The following is a 13,019-nucleotide window of genomic DNA, read 5'->3' as shown; positions in this document are numbered from 1 at the left end:
GGTTTTTTTGATCTTTTTTTTTTAATAAATAGTTAAAAGACAACAATTAATTTTTTCCAAAAATTATAACAATTCAAATAAACAACTGATTTAAAACTAGTGGATAGTAAATAATTCGATACTAAAAAAAATATAAACTGAGATGGAGACATTTTGTCGTCGAACTTGATTACGGGATGGAGACGGAAGACTCCCGTCGTCAAAGTTGACTACGAGCATTTTCCCTCTAGATCCTGTGGACATCTCATGAATTTTTTTGTAGTGCGAGTTAATTACACAAAATGAACAATTATATCCAACAAACATTTATCAAACAAAATCATTAATTAGATGTACATCTCTTTAATAGCGGCTTCTCACCCAAATTTGCTGCCCAGTTGTGGTAAATAAAAGTCAACGCGTTAGGCCCATTTGTAAATGTGATGTTGCCTCTAGATTTGTATGAATTATTTGGACATTTACATATCTACACGTACTCGTATTATTAGTGGACAACCTAATCATATTATAATTTCTACCATTCAAATCAATTACTATTATTATTTTGATTATCACGATAAAGTTTTACTATAAACACGTCTTATATTTAAATTAACTAATTTAATTATATAAATTATTAGCATATAAATTTTTTTTAGATTATTTTATTAAAATAAATGCTCTCACGAGAATAGCTCATAATCAAGACATTTTAAAAATTTCTACACAATTTTTTTTATAAATTCACATGATAATCTTGACTTAAGGGCGTGAATGATTTGACTAATGGATGTTAGAAAATAAAAAAATTTTAAAAAAATTTCAACTTTAGTATTTCTTAAAACTTAATTTCCAAAATAGTGTTTTTATGAGTAAGGAGTTTTACTGAGCTAAAATATTTGGATTGAAAATCCTATCCTAACCATTAATGAGTCCCCGACTCAATTTATTGACCCTTTTTTCACATCTAGATAACATATGGGAATCTGTTATATTTTTTGAATATTTGGCTCTTTTTGTAAGACTCGTGGGTATTTTTAAATTTGTTTAACGTATATATTTGCTTGACAAAACAACATTATCCTTTCGCAGGTTTGGAATTGCCAAACAAAAAAATATATAGTTTAGTAAAACTATTTAATTATAAGAACAACATTTTAGGAATTAAGTTTTAAAAAACACCAAAATTAGAATTGTTTTTATTTTTTAACCCCAAATAGGTAAATTACTCTGAGCGATTAATTTGTTATTTTTTTTAAACATGTAACAAATTCGATTGACACTATTTGTTATTTGTTGTTTTATAAAATGGTACCAAAGTGTGGGAAAACAATTAAGCTTCATTTCTTATACAATCAGATTTATTCTATAAACAACCAGCTTCGTAGTCAATTTGCGAGAACATACCGCGACAAATACAACATCATCGTTGTTAAGTTCGTACTACACTTTTATCACCGACGACCACAACAACTGCGACACCACCTCAGCATTCTTTGTCACAAAATTGTAGCCTCCATCACCGGTGATCACCACCAACCTGCAATAATTAGAAATAAACTTTCAGATTATCACCATCTATGAGAAATTTGACCACACTTGCACTATTAGAAATAAGAAAAAAAAATTTCTCGTTAAAGTGTTTAACAACAATTATCACCATTTATGAGAAATTGAAGGACCAAGATTCCAAATCTAGCTAATATTTTAAACTCAAAATCAACCATCCAAATGGTGTTATTCATTAATTAATGATAGACAATTAATATTGCAGTGGTAGAGGGAAAAGGGGAAAAGAAAATGCCGCAAACCTGTTGATTTGCAAGGCGAATAGAGAAAAGTTTGTCTCCAATTTTACGGTTTGTGCTGAACACCTTAAAATAATACCCTTACTTTACACCATGTTTGTAAGGAAATAAATTGAGGAAAAGAAAGGGAGAGTGATTTGAAATGATGGAGAATTTTTTGTTTGCAAAATAAAAAGATGGAGAATTTTTTGTTTGCAAAACAAAAAGAAAGGGGATGAATTTGAAGTGGAGGCCGCAAGAATTTAAAGGGAAACATAGAAAATTTCTATAAAGAATACAATTTTTTCTAAAGGGGAAAGATTACTCTTAGTCTCTCTTCTTAGTTTTTCCGTTCCTCTTACTCCATTCCCTATTCCTTTCTTTATTTTCTCTTTTAATCTACTACTCCCTCCATTTTGAAATACATGCTACATAACGATCTTTAACCCTATTCTTCGTTTAAGCTTATTTTATATTTTGATGCTAATGTGTGAAAAAATATAGTCAAGTGGAATATTATTTAAATCGTCTAATTGTATATTTTCATAATATTAAGTTTTTATAATTTGTATAGTTCAATATATAAATGATAAGATAAAATTATAGCAATTTGTCACCATCCTCCTTTCATTTAGCAGACCTCTATTTTCAACTCCTACTGATATTCCATGTTCTAAACTTCCTCCACCATCTCTCACTAAAATTACTCTATCTCACTCATTGCATGCACGAATTGATTAAGTGAAGATTTTTCTCGTTCTTTTGTGAAGATTTACAAGACTCTTTTAGTGCAATACACTTTTCTTTTGTTCGACCAATTTAGGGTTTGTGCTGAATGTTAAAGTATTGGGTTGGATACTCAATTGGCGGTATATCTGAACTAAATTTTAAATTTTTATTTGTTTTTGTCATTCACATTGTTACAACAAGGGTGTCGAGGTTGTATTAAGGTTTAAGTGGTTGTGTGACGTTGACTTGATAATGAGTGATAAAACCAACTCAACAGTCGACACCCATGTAGTTAGTGCTTGGTTCAGTAGGTGCTCAAAGTAGCAAGAGGACTAGAAACAGTCTAATGGCCCTTTTCGTAATCAGTATTAAACAGTAAGAATGAAAATAATTTATAGTCTAAATTTTAATAATATGTATTATGTCATAATTTCTATGGCAGAAGCAGATTAAAAATTAACAAATTATTTGAAGGCCCATACAATTTCAAAAATTATGTTTTTTTTCTACCAACTTAATTTGTATCTAAACGCTTAATATAGTAATATATTCTACATAAATTAATATTGAAGCCCTTAATTTCTTAGGTCCTGTGCAGTCGAACATGTTAATCTTGCTCAGAACATCCCTTGTTCCATGGTAATGTAAGTTTGATTATAAAAGTATTTATTTTTTCAAATGGTGATGTGCAACATTAAAATGAATTTTGTGAAGAGAATAAGACTTGTTGAAGGAAAATGAATAACCATTAAACTTGTTAAGCGATTTTCGTATTAAAATTACACTAATTTTTCATTACTGTATATTCTTATCAATTAGTACTGATTACCGAAAGAATTTTTGAGTGTTAATAATGATGATAATCTATCTGATGATGCTACTAATTAATAAGGAATACATTCCATCAAAATCTGAAGAACTGAAGAACTAACAGAAAGATGACAATTATGAGCCATTTGAGGATCTTATTTTGGGTAATAACTTTGATGTGTCAAGGAACCAATTCAACCAAAAGCTTAAGCTGATGGTTAAGTGTAACTCCCGAATTTCCTCCCGTCCTTTACGGTTTTGGTTTCGTTAAGGGGAGAATTTCCGACCCCGAATTTCCGACCCCTTAACGAAACCAAAACCGTAAAGGACGGGAGGAAATTCGAGAGTTACATTAAGGCCCCAGGATATGTTATATACTCTAACACGCCCCTTCACACGAGAGCCCTTTGGGCTAAAAGTGTGCTTATATGGCGCTAAATATTCCACTTTAAATGAGGGGTGATTGAGATTCGAACCCATGACCTTTTGTCACGTTGGCTTCTGATACCATGTTAAGGAACCAACTCAACCAAAAGCTTAAGCTGATGGTTAAGGCCCCAGAATATGTTATATACCCTAACATGATGAAGAAGAGAATGATAGTAATTATATTAAGAGACTGTTCAAGAATGGAGAAATGTATGTGGATAATAGGCGGGGGTAGTATCACAGCGTAAAAATGTTGTAATGGACGCCATCGCAATAACGGAATAGTACATGCAGTATTGTGAGTTATGCGGTTATCGTAACGCCTAAATATTCGGTCAATACCATAGGATATCTCTTAATACGGCCTATCACACAATTTTTTTTTACGTCTTTAAAACGCGAGGAATATCGGTTCGTTCTTTTGGAAAACCTTTACAACACGGCTGATGCGATGTGATTCGGTCTTATCTGTTCGTTTATTTTTGAAACGGCCGTTGCGATGGGATCCATCATTATCGGTTCGTTTATTTTTGAAACCTTTACAACTCGGTCGATGCGATGAAATGCGATGCAGCCATGTTTTAACACTATGGATAGTATTTCTTTGTCTCCATGCATGGTAGATTTTCATTGGCAAACAACATTTGATTGAAGTTAGGGATTTTGCTGCTCACAAGGTGCTATTTGTGTAAAGAAATTAAAAAAAAAATTTCAGAGCTATATCAACTAATTTTGTTTAATCAAGTTTCATAAAAGAATTAGTTGACAATTATCTTTTTCTGTTGCCATTGCTCATCATCTTGTGTTTTTCCATATAAGTAGATGTAAAATGTATTTGTAATGAACATATGTTACATGTAACAAATTTTCAAATGTCACCTTCTAAAAGGCTACATTGTTATAAAATTGTGCAGGATTTACATGATTCTAAGATCATCAAAAAATTAACAAACAAAACTCTGTCCTTATGACAACAATAAGCTATTACTGCTGCTGTGTGCTGCTTTAGGCCAGAAAGATGAGCTAATAGACTCATTGTTAAGAGGCAATGGCCGATCCGGTAGCTTAGGTATGTCTATATCTCCTTCTAACATCTTGAGTGCTTGAGCTATAGTAGGCCTAAATGCAACCATAACATGAGCACATAGAAGACCAACATGCACAAATCTTTCCATGATTCCGGTAGGACCTTCATTTCGTATGGAATTGTCTAAAATAGTCTCCAACCTTTGCAATTTAACCAAATCCCATACCAAATCTGTGAGTAATGGAGTCGCAGAAGAGTTTGATGTATCGAAAGCCTTCTTCCCGGTCATGGTCTCTAAGATAATCATTCCAAAGCTATAAATGTCACTTTTCTCGGTTAATTGTCCATACATAGCATACTCGGGTGCCAAATACCCATGTGTGCCCGTTACCCTTGTGTGAAGATGAGATTGGCCTTGAATACTTTGCCTACCCAACCCAAACTCCGCCATCCTTGCTCTCATATCCGAGTCTAAGAGAATATTGGAAGCTTTGATGTCGTGATGATATATAGCCGGTATTACACCATAGTGCAAGTATGCAAGCCCCTTAGCAACATCAAGGATTATAGTCTTCCTTTGTGGCCATGTCAATTTCTTTAGGTCACCAAACAAATGATCACTAAGGCTACCATTGGGCATGTAGTCACAAACAAGGTACCGCCTTTTACCCCTTAGATTATCACTCGATACACAACATCCTCGAAGGGAAAGAAGATTTCTATGCCGAATCTTGCTTATAACATCTACCTCATTACAAAACTCTTCATCCCTCATAGAATCCAAGCCCTCGGTTATTTGTTTTATCGCGACTACAGACCCATTTAGCGTTCCCTTATAAACAACCCCATATTCACCTTGGCCGATAACATTTTTACGCGAAAACCCATCTGTTGCGCGTTCTAAATCCGAGACACGATACCATATCATACCAACATTAGGTGAAACTTGGCCCCTAACACTACTTACAAAAGAATCATGGATACCCTTTTCTTTTCTCTTCTTATCCCAAACTCTACACGTGTATATCAACCCCATCACAATGAAGACACCAATTAAGGCCCCTGAAACACCAAACACAGCCTTAAAGACAGTGTTTTTACTCAATTTCCCTGTAGATTGTCTATACCCCACTTGATCAGAAGCTAAAGGAATGCCTAGAATACAAGCTGCTGATCTAGGATCCTCTGGCCCAAACTGATTAAGAATACCAGCAGCATAAAAAAGGGTATAATAAAAACACTTGGTTGAATTTGGTGCTAAACTTACTAGTCTAGAATTCACTTTCATCCCTGCATCAAGACATGAACTACATTGTGTTAATACCCTCATATCACCCTGACATGATATGTTCAAATCCTGTGTAGGGCCCACTATTTGATCCCAATCCTTGATGGTTCTTATACCAGCACAATCTGTTGCAGGATGGTTGAGTAGCAAATCATCAGTAGAGTTCAAACAAGAGGAGAATTTGGAGATATTGATCGAGATCGAAGCGAGCTCTGTTTTGAAGAGGGAAAAGCAAGAGGAGGCTAATTCTGGTGTAGGGAGATTGAAATTTGAAGATGCTTTAAGGTATGTAGAAAGTCCCATGCCTAATAAGCTTTTAAGTGTTTGACAACATGTTTTTTGTTGGGAATTTTCATGGCAATCTTGAGTTTCCCATGGGAATGTTTTGACATAAGAGAAGTCTATTGGGCAAGATAAAGATGGGTTTGTGGTAGAATTTGATAAGGAGATGGAAATGAAGAGAATGGTAGAAAGAAACAATAGGAATGTTGGCATGTTTTTGTGTTGGTTTTTCAAGTTAATTTCTGTTCTATACAAATGTTATTTGGAGCTTAATTGAGTCCATATTATGAATAAAAAAAGGTGGTTGTTTAAGCAAAAGGTAAGTGTCAAATTAGGTTGGCTGCCTAAAGTTGAAGTCAAATGTTCAATTTGTCTGCCTTAATTCCATAATAACTGCTCTTTTAAGGAATAGTGGGCAATTTTTATACTAGTTTCTCTGCTTGATAATTATTTTCTTATTTTTCTTTTCAGCCCCTCTTGTATCATGTATGAGACCGTTTCACCGTGAGATGAGTCTATATAAAAGGTCTATTATGCTAAAAGTTTTTATTATTGTACTATTTAACCTAAGTATAAGGTACGTCTCACGTTAAGACCGTCTAATACAAGAATTTGTGTTTTCTTTTTAGTCTATCTCATAAATTAGTTTAATTTAATTTTAGTTATAACTTATATTTTTTCTTTAATTTTCATTCCCACATGTCTCCCGCAATCTCGTAATATTGATTTTACCAAATGGCATGTGTAAGATATCCGACTTTGATGGCATAGAACCTCAATAAATAAGGAATCTCAAGTAGAAATTTTTTTTTAAGGTTAGATTAGAGAATTCATACAGACAAGAATATAATAGTATGAGAAAGATGAAAAAAAAAAGATAATCAACTTTATTTTGGAGAAAAAGCGGATAATATTTCCCTAGCATCTCACTAAGATAAATATTTACTCAAAATGAGAGAACTAGTTCTTGTATTTTTTTTCTTCACTTAGCAACTACTTCTTACGATTGACAACAATAATATTTTCTTAATTTTCAAGTTCAGTAAAATTATTTTCTAAATTTGAATTGTATTTAACTTGATTAAGATTTATTCTCAATACAAGCATGACTATAGATAACGACCATCAAATTATTATCCACTCGTCTTTTATGAGACCGTCTCACTATGAGACGGGCTCATATAATTAGCCCATACATCGTAAGTGATCGTTTTAAAGTTATAAGGAATCACTTTAACACTATAATAATTACTTATTTTAAATTTGTAAGTGATCATTTTAACCTTATAAGTAATTATTTTAAGTCTTTAAGATAAAAGTGTATATTGAACTAATCCAACAGAAAAGATCTCATCATGAGATAGATTGAATTAGCGAATTATTATCCCACTAGGATAAATGGTTGAAATGAAGTATATATTTAGGTCTTACAATTTTGGAAAAATGTAAAATGAATGGGACAACAAATATTTGTGTTCTACACCTTCCCTTACAACAAATGTAAAATGTAAAATGAAGATGGTACGGCGACTGCTATTGTCATAATTAATAGTCTTTCGAGTTTTCTTCATTCAAGTAGAGGTAACTAACTAACTAACTATAGTGTTCAAACTTCAAAGTATTGCATAGCTACATTGGGCATGTGCCAAAAATATGGATATTTTACATTTTTCACTAAGCAAGGTCAAATTTGATGTGTTGTTTTAAATGGGCTTAATTGAAATGGTTAAATTAATTATATACTAATTTTTTTTTGAATTAGCATTATAAAGAAATTAGTAATTTTTTATATAAAATGTAAATAAATTAATGAATAACACAAGAAAATAAACTGTGTAGATAAAATTTATAAAAATTATAATAGGTTATGGTCATCAACTCAGCATTCACACAAAGTCAGGGTTCAGAGGGAGAGTAGTAAGACAAATCATAATAGCATCCACTTGAGAGAAAAAAAAATTATAATAAATAGATAAAATTAAAAACAATTTAATTAACACCATTAGATTCGTAAAGCTCTCATATAAATTTTAAAATCTCATTCTCATCAAATCACTCAATAAAAAAATAAAAAAATAAAAAAATAAATAAACCCTGAAAGAAAAGCAAAGGGCAGACGTCGCAATCAAAAACAAAGCTTGGTGGGGCAGGGAAAGCTGATACGCTAATTGTGAATTACAATTGTAATTTTACAAAAATTTTTTCCTTCTAATCCATGCTCTTTCTTTAATTTATATAGATACGTTTAGTATACATTTTTATCATATCTGCATAATTTTCTTATTTTCCTGTTTTATAGAGTAATTTTTATTCACTTTTATTGATTTTCACTTCATTTATACTTGGAGCTATTTATTTGAAACAAAGAAAGCAGTATCACTCATTCATTTCAATGAATTATTCTTGTTTGTTTTTAATACGAAAATTAAAAAGTTAGGCATATTAAATTAATTTAATAATATATTTAAAAATAAGAGAAAAATATACAGAATACTAATAATAAACTCATATTTAAAAATAATAATACAGTAAAATTATTAAAAACGGGTTAAAATTGAAAATAAAACAAATTTAATTAGACAAATAATTAGACAAATAACACACGTGATACGACCATATGATACCAAACCCTTTTAGAAAATAGACTGCTTGTCATATAAGCAACAATTTATGCTCTTAGAAAAAACAACGGAAAACAAAGTTGATCATTAGATGTCTTCATGTCTATACTAACTTTGGTACAATTGATTGTTAAAAGGTGGGATTAGGGGTGTTTAAAAATATCCGATTTGAATTATTCGATGGAATATTCGATATTTGTTTTAAAATCAGATAAAATATCCAGTTTTTATAACCGGATAATTCAAATCGGGTATTCGATTTTTAAACCGGATACCGGATTTGGGCCAACGTATTGGCAAAATCGGGTATCTGGATATCTGATTTTTTATTTTTTTATTATTTTTATTTTTATTTTAAAAATATATAAATATTTTTTTATAAATTTTTTTGTTTTGGCGGTTAAATTTACTAATACGTACAGTTCTCAATTATAACTAAATTGTACAACTAATTTATTGTTAGTTAGTTTAGACATTTGAAAATCCAATCATATTTCCCAAATGATTTATATTGTAAGTTTAAAAATAAGTTTTTTTGAAATTGTTTAAAAAATAAGTTTGATTAAAGAAAGAAAGCGAAGTGAGCTTAAATAGTTATGTAGAAAAAAACGTAAAATTGTTTCAACAAAGACAAAAAAAAAAATGAAAACCGGATATTCGGTACCCGATCTAGATATCTGGATTCCAGGCATCCGATTTTTCCGATCGCAACCGAATAGTGATTTTCACTATTCGAAAAATCGGATATCCGGATCCAGTCGATCCATTATCCGGTTTTGAACACTATGAGGGTGGGATTATATATTACATTGAAAGTCAAAAATGAGCTATTGCCCCTTTACTTCAGTAGGTATTACTTTCTTACAACATAGCAAGAAATTTTATTTATGTTTTTTTTTGTATTTTATTATAATATCTTAATTCCAAATTCAATAATAAATAATTACTTTTTGTGAGTTATGATGTATTTGCTTTAGAATTTGACGATATTGGGTGAAGAAAACAAATGCGGAACCTGAATCTTTCATCTAATTATTCAGCCAACGCAAACATCCACAAGAATTGAGGTTTCTTCATCCAATTATGAAGAGAACCAGGTTTGAAGGTCCAGCTTCAAATTCTCAAGATTAAGGATCTTAGTTAAATTCTTAAGCTAAATAACCGTCAACAAAAATAATGCCTAACGCCTCAATCCCAACTATATATACATGAGCCAAAATGAATGACACGAGATTCTTGCTAACAAGCATGAGGCAAATGGAACTCGTTTTCCCAAAAGATATCGACATAAAAAGAAATCTTCCGTTGTAAGAGTGATTCGCAGTTTAGCTGAATTCAACTATATAGTGCTGAATTCGACTATATAGCACTAAACTGACTGTTTAATTACAAATGGAAATAATCAATTCAATTACATTCCAAACAATAAATTCAAATATATATCCAACAATAAATTCAAATAGGGACTTTTTAGTAGCGCTCTCCTTTATGAGTATGATTGCCGTCATCCTTCCCTTTCTAAACAATGCTTATAGTTTTTTTTATAAGCGGAATTCACTGGGTAGTGGGTATGACGATGATGTAAAATTTGTAATCATCATAACGATTCTAAGTCATTTTCGACCCACTAAATGTTAAATTATTGGCACCAACCAGAAATCCTCGCTTAAACAACTGTGCAATATCTTTTACTTCCTTATTTGTACATTCCTCAACAAGCAAAAGACAATAGCCACCAATCTGAACAGTCCTTTCCATCTCGGCAACAAACCGAGAGGGGAACAAAACAATGTCAAACTGAGCAGAGAATGCAAAATCGAAAGCATCATCAAAGAACGGCAAGTAATAAGGATCAGCACGACTAACCAGTGGAGGGGAGTCAACAAGATCAATGGCTGTCACATCTGAGACACCAATCTGTTGGAGAGCCATAACCTCCTGGCCAACTCCCGCTAAGAGGCAGATTGACTTGGAAGAGTGACAAAATAGTGGTTGCGGGAATAACACTAATATGCTTTTGAGCATTAATGAAGACAATTAAAAATGACTTCACTTTGTTCATCCATGCGGAAGTAGACCAGAGGCGACGATTTTTCTTCTCTAGGATGGAGAAACATGGATGATGGTGAAACTCGCAGGTTTGAATGAGGAAATTTGAGGGGGTTATGAGGGAAGAAATGGGGAATACAAGTTTCAGGTGGACGGATGAGAATGGAAAAGAGGACGAGGGTCGCAATTAGCTCCTGAACTCTGGATGCAGTGTGGGGAAAATCCTAAAGAAAATCGTTACAGATAAACAAAGGTGCTGTGGATTGACAGCTGTTGGATAGCCAAAATAATTTCTTCAGGGATTTAGTACTAGGCAATCAAACCTTTTTTCTACCCCCACAAAGCCAGCAATGTCATGTTCAAGAATATTTTTGATAGAGAAGACCTGCATGCATAATACATTTATAAATTTCCAAATTTAATGAACTTATGCCCCAATCAAACATAACAACATAAGTTATAACCCAATGTCATTATATGGCCCCCCAGCTAGAGAGAGTTTGAAAGGTCGATACAGACAACCTTACCCATGTTATATCAAAGAAGTTGTTTCAATTGACCCTTCACAAATATTATCAGCAACTTCACATACATAAGGGTACATGATTTAATAACTAATTTTACAATGATCCGTTATAATCAAGAATAAAAGAAGTACAAATCTTTGACTCCAACAATAGACAAATCTAATAAACCTAAACAAGGGAAAATCCTAAAATTCACCAACCATGACAAAGAAACGGATAACAATTTCTTTAAGCTAGATTAACCTATTCAAAAACACCTCAACACGAAGCTCAATAAATGTCCAGGTTCACAAGTAACCAAGAAATTAAGCATAAATGCCCCAATCAACAAAATAATGACATAACCTAGCTAATAGGGCTACATACAATACAAATTTCAATCACTTAGAAATTTAAAAACACCAGAGATATAATCCAATGTCCGGTACAAGCTTACAACATCAATAATGTCGAAGCCATCGTCCCAACAAAATGGGGCATGTACCAGACTCGGAGAATAGGCAATCACCGGAATTTGGATTCAATGGAAGAATAGACCCAGGTTTGGGTTGGGCATTGAGCCGAGATATAAAGACCCAATATCCAATTCATCATACATCCAAAATTCAAGAAAATACAGCATGTTTTTGGCAATTACAATTATTATGCTACAATTCCATGCTCTCAACCCTAAAATTCAATTAAATCAATGACAAAAATTACTGATCTTCCACAATTCATAAAACATTGCAAACACAAGTAGTTCATGATTAACGAATCAAAGCATTGCTGTAGTGTAATGAATTTCTAAATTACGAATTGTGTGGATTTAAAAAGTTGAAACACAACAAATTGGCAAAAAATTACCTGGAGATGAAACATTTGGGCAGAAGATGAAGAGGACATTCCCAAATCCGAAAAATCTCAATGATGGAAATGGCGTTCGGGGCTGGGAATTTCCTTTGTTTGCTAAATCAGCCAAGTTCAAATCCCATTTTTGTGAATACACTCATGGTTATCAGAACTCCGATTCTGATCTAAAAATAGGTGATTGATCCAGATCGTAATTAGGATATCGTGCGATCATACTTAGCTCAAAATTTTAGGTAATAGGATTAGCACATGATTCTACCATCCTATTACCATTTTATGATCCTACAATCTGAGTCTACATATATAGTTTCAATCGTAACTTATTTTTATATAATACAAGATTTTACTTACGTATAAATATAAAATTTAAACAATTATATCAATACCTTTATAAAATTCAAGTTTTTTCTTAATTTGCATTTTAAAAATGATTATAAAGTATTATTTGTTCAAAAACTTAATAGATAACGTCAAATAAATTTTTTACTTATCCCTAACATAAAAAGAGAATGAATATAATTGATAATCAGTAACTCAAAGCACATTGATGCATACTTCTAGGATCCTACCTTCACAATAATTTTGATCCTATTAACCTTGCACAGTTATGAATACAATTAAAATCTCATTTTTGTTACA

At 32.2% G+C, this 13,019-nt stretch overlaps 2 protein-coding genes across 2 annotated transcripts; both read right to left on the bottom strand.

Moving 5' to 3' along the window:
- Nucleotides 1–4,539: 4,539 nt before the first annotated feature.
- LOC130799695 (probable receptor-like protein kinase At1g11050) lies at nt 4,540–6,588 on the bottom strand. The gene has a single exon (XM_057662883.1). It carries the CDS (start codon nt 6,542–6,544, stop codon nt 4,700–4,702), a length of 1,845 nt encoding a protein of 614 aa, XP_057518866.1. The 5' UTR covers nt 6,545–6,588; the 3' UTR covers nt 4,540–4,699.
- Nucleotides 6,589–10,208: 3,620 nt separating this feature from the next.
- On the bottom strand, nt 10,209–12,629 carry LOC130799686 (uncharacterized). The gene is made up of 2 exons (XM_057662868.1): nt 12,375–12,629; nt 10,209–11,386 (listed from the first exon to the last, which is right to left on the bottom strand). The coding sequence occupies exon 2, from the start codon at nt 10,975–10,977 to the stop codon at nt 10,561–10,563; it is 417 nt and encodes a 138-aa protein (XP_057518851.1). The 5' UTR covers nt 10,978–11,386; nt 12,375–12,629; the 3' UTR covers nt 10,209–10,560.
- Nucleotides 12,630–13,019: the final 390 nt, after the last annotated feature.

Source organism: Amaranthus tricolor, chromosome 14 (assembly GCF_026212465.1).
Source record: "Amaranthus tricolor cultivar Red isolate AtriRed21 chromosome 14, ASM2621246v1, whole genome shotgun sequence".
In the NCBI taxonomy this organism is placed as follows: Eukaryota; Viridiplantae; Streptophyta; class Magnoliopsida; order Caryophyllales; family Amaranthaceae; genus Amaranthus; species Amaranthus tricolor.
Note: the sequence above shows the minus strand (reverse complement) of the source record. Positions and strands in the feature narration are given on the sequence as shown.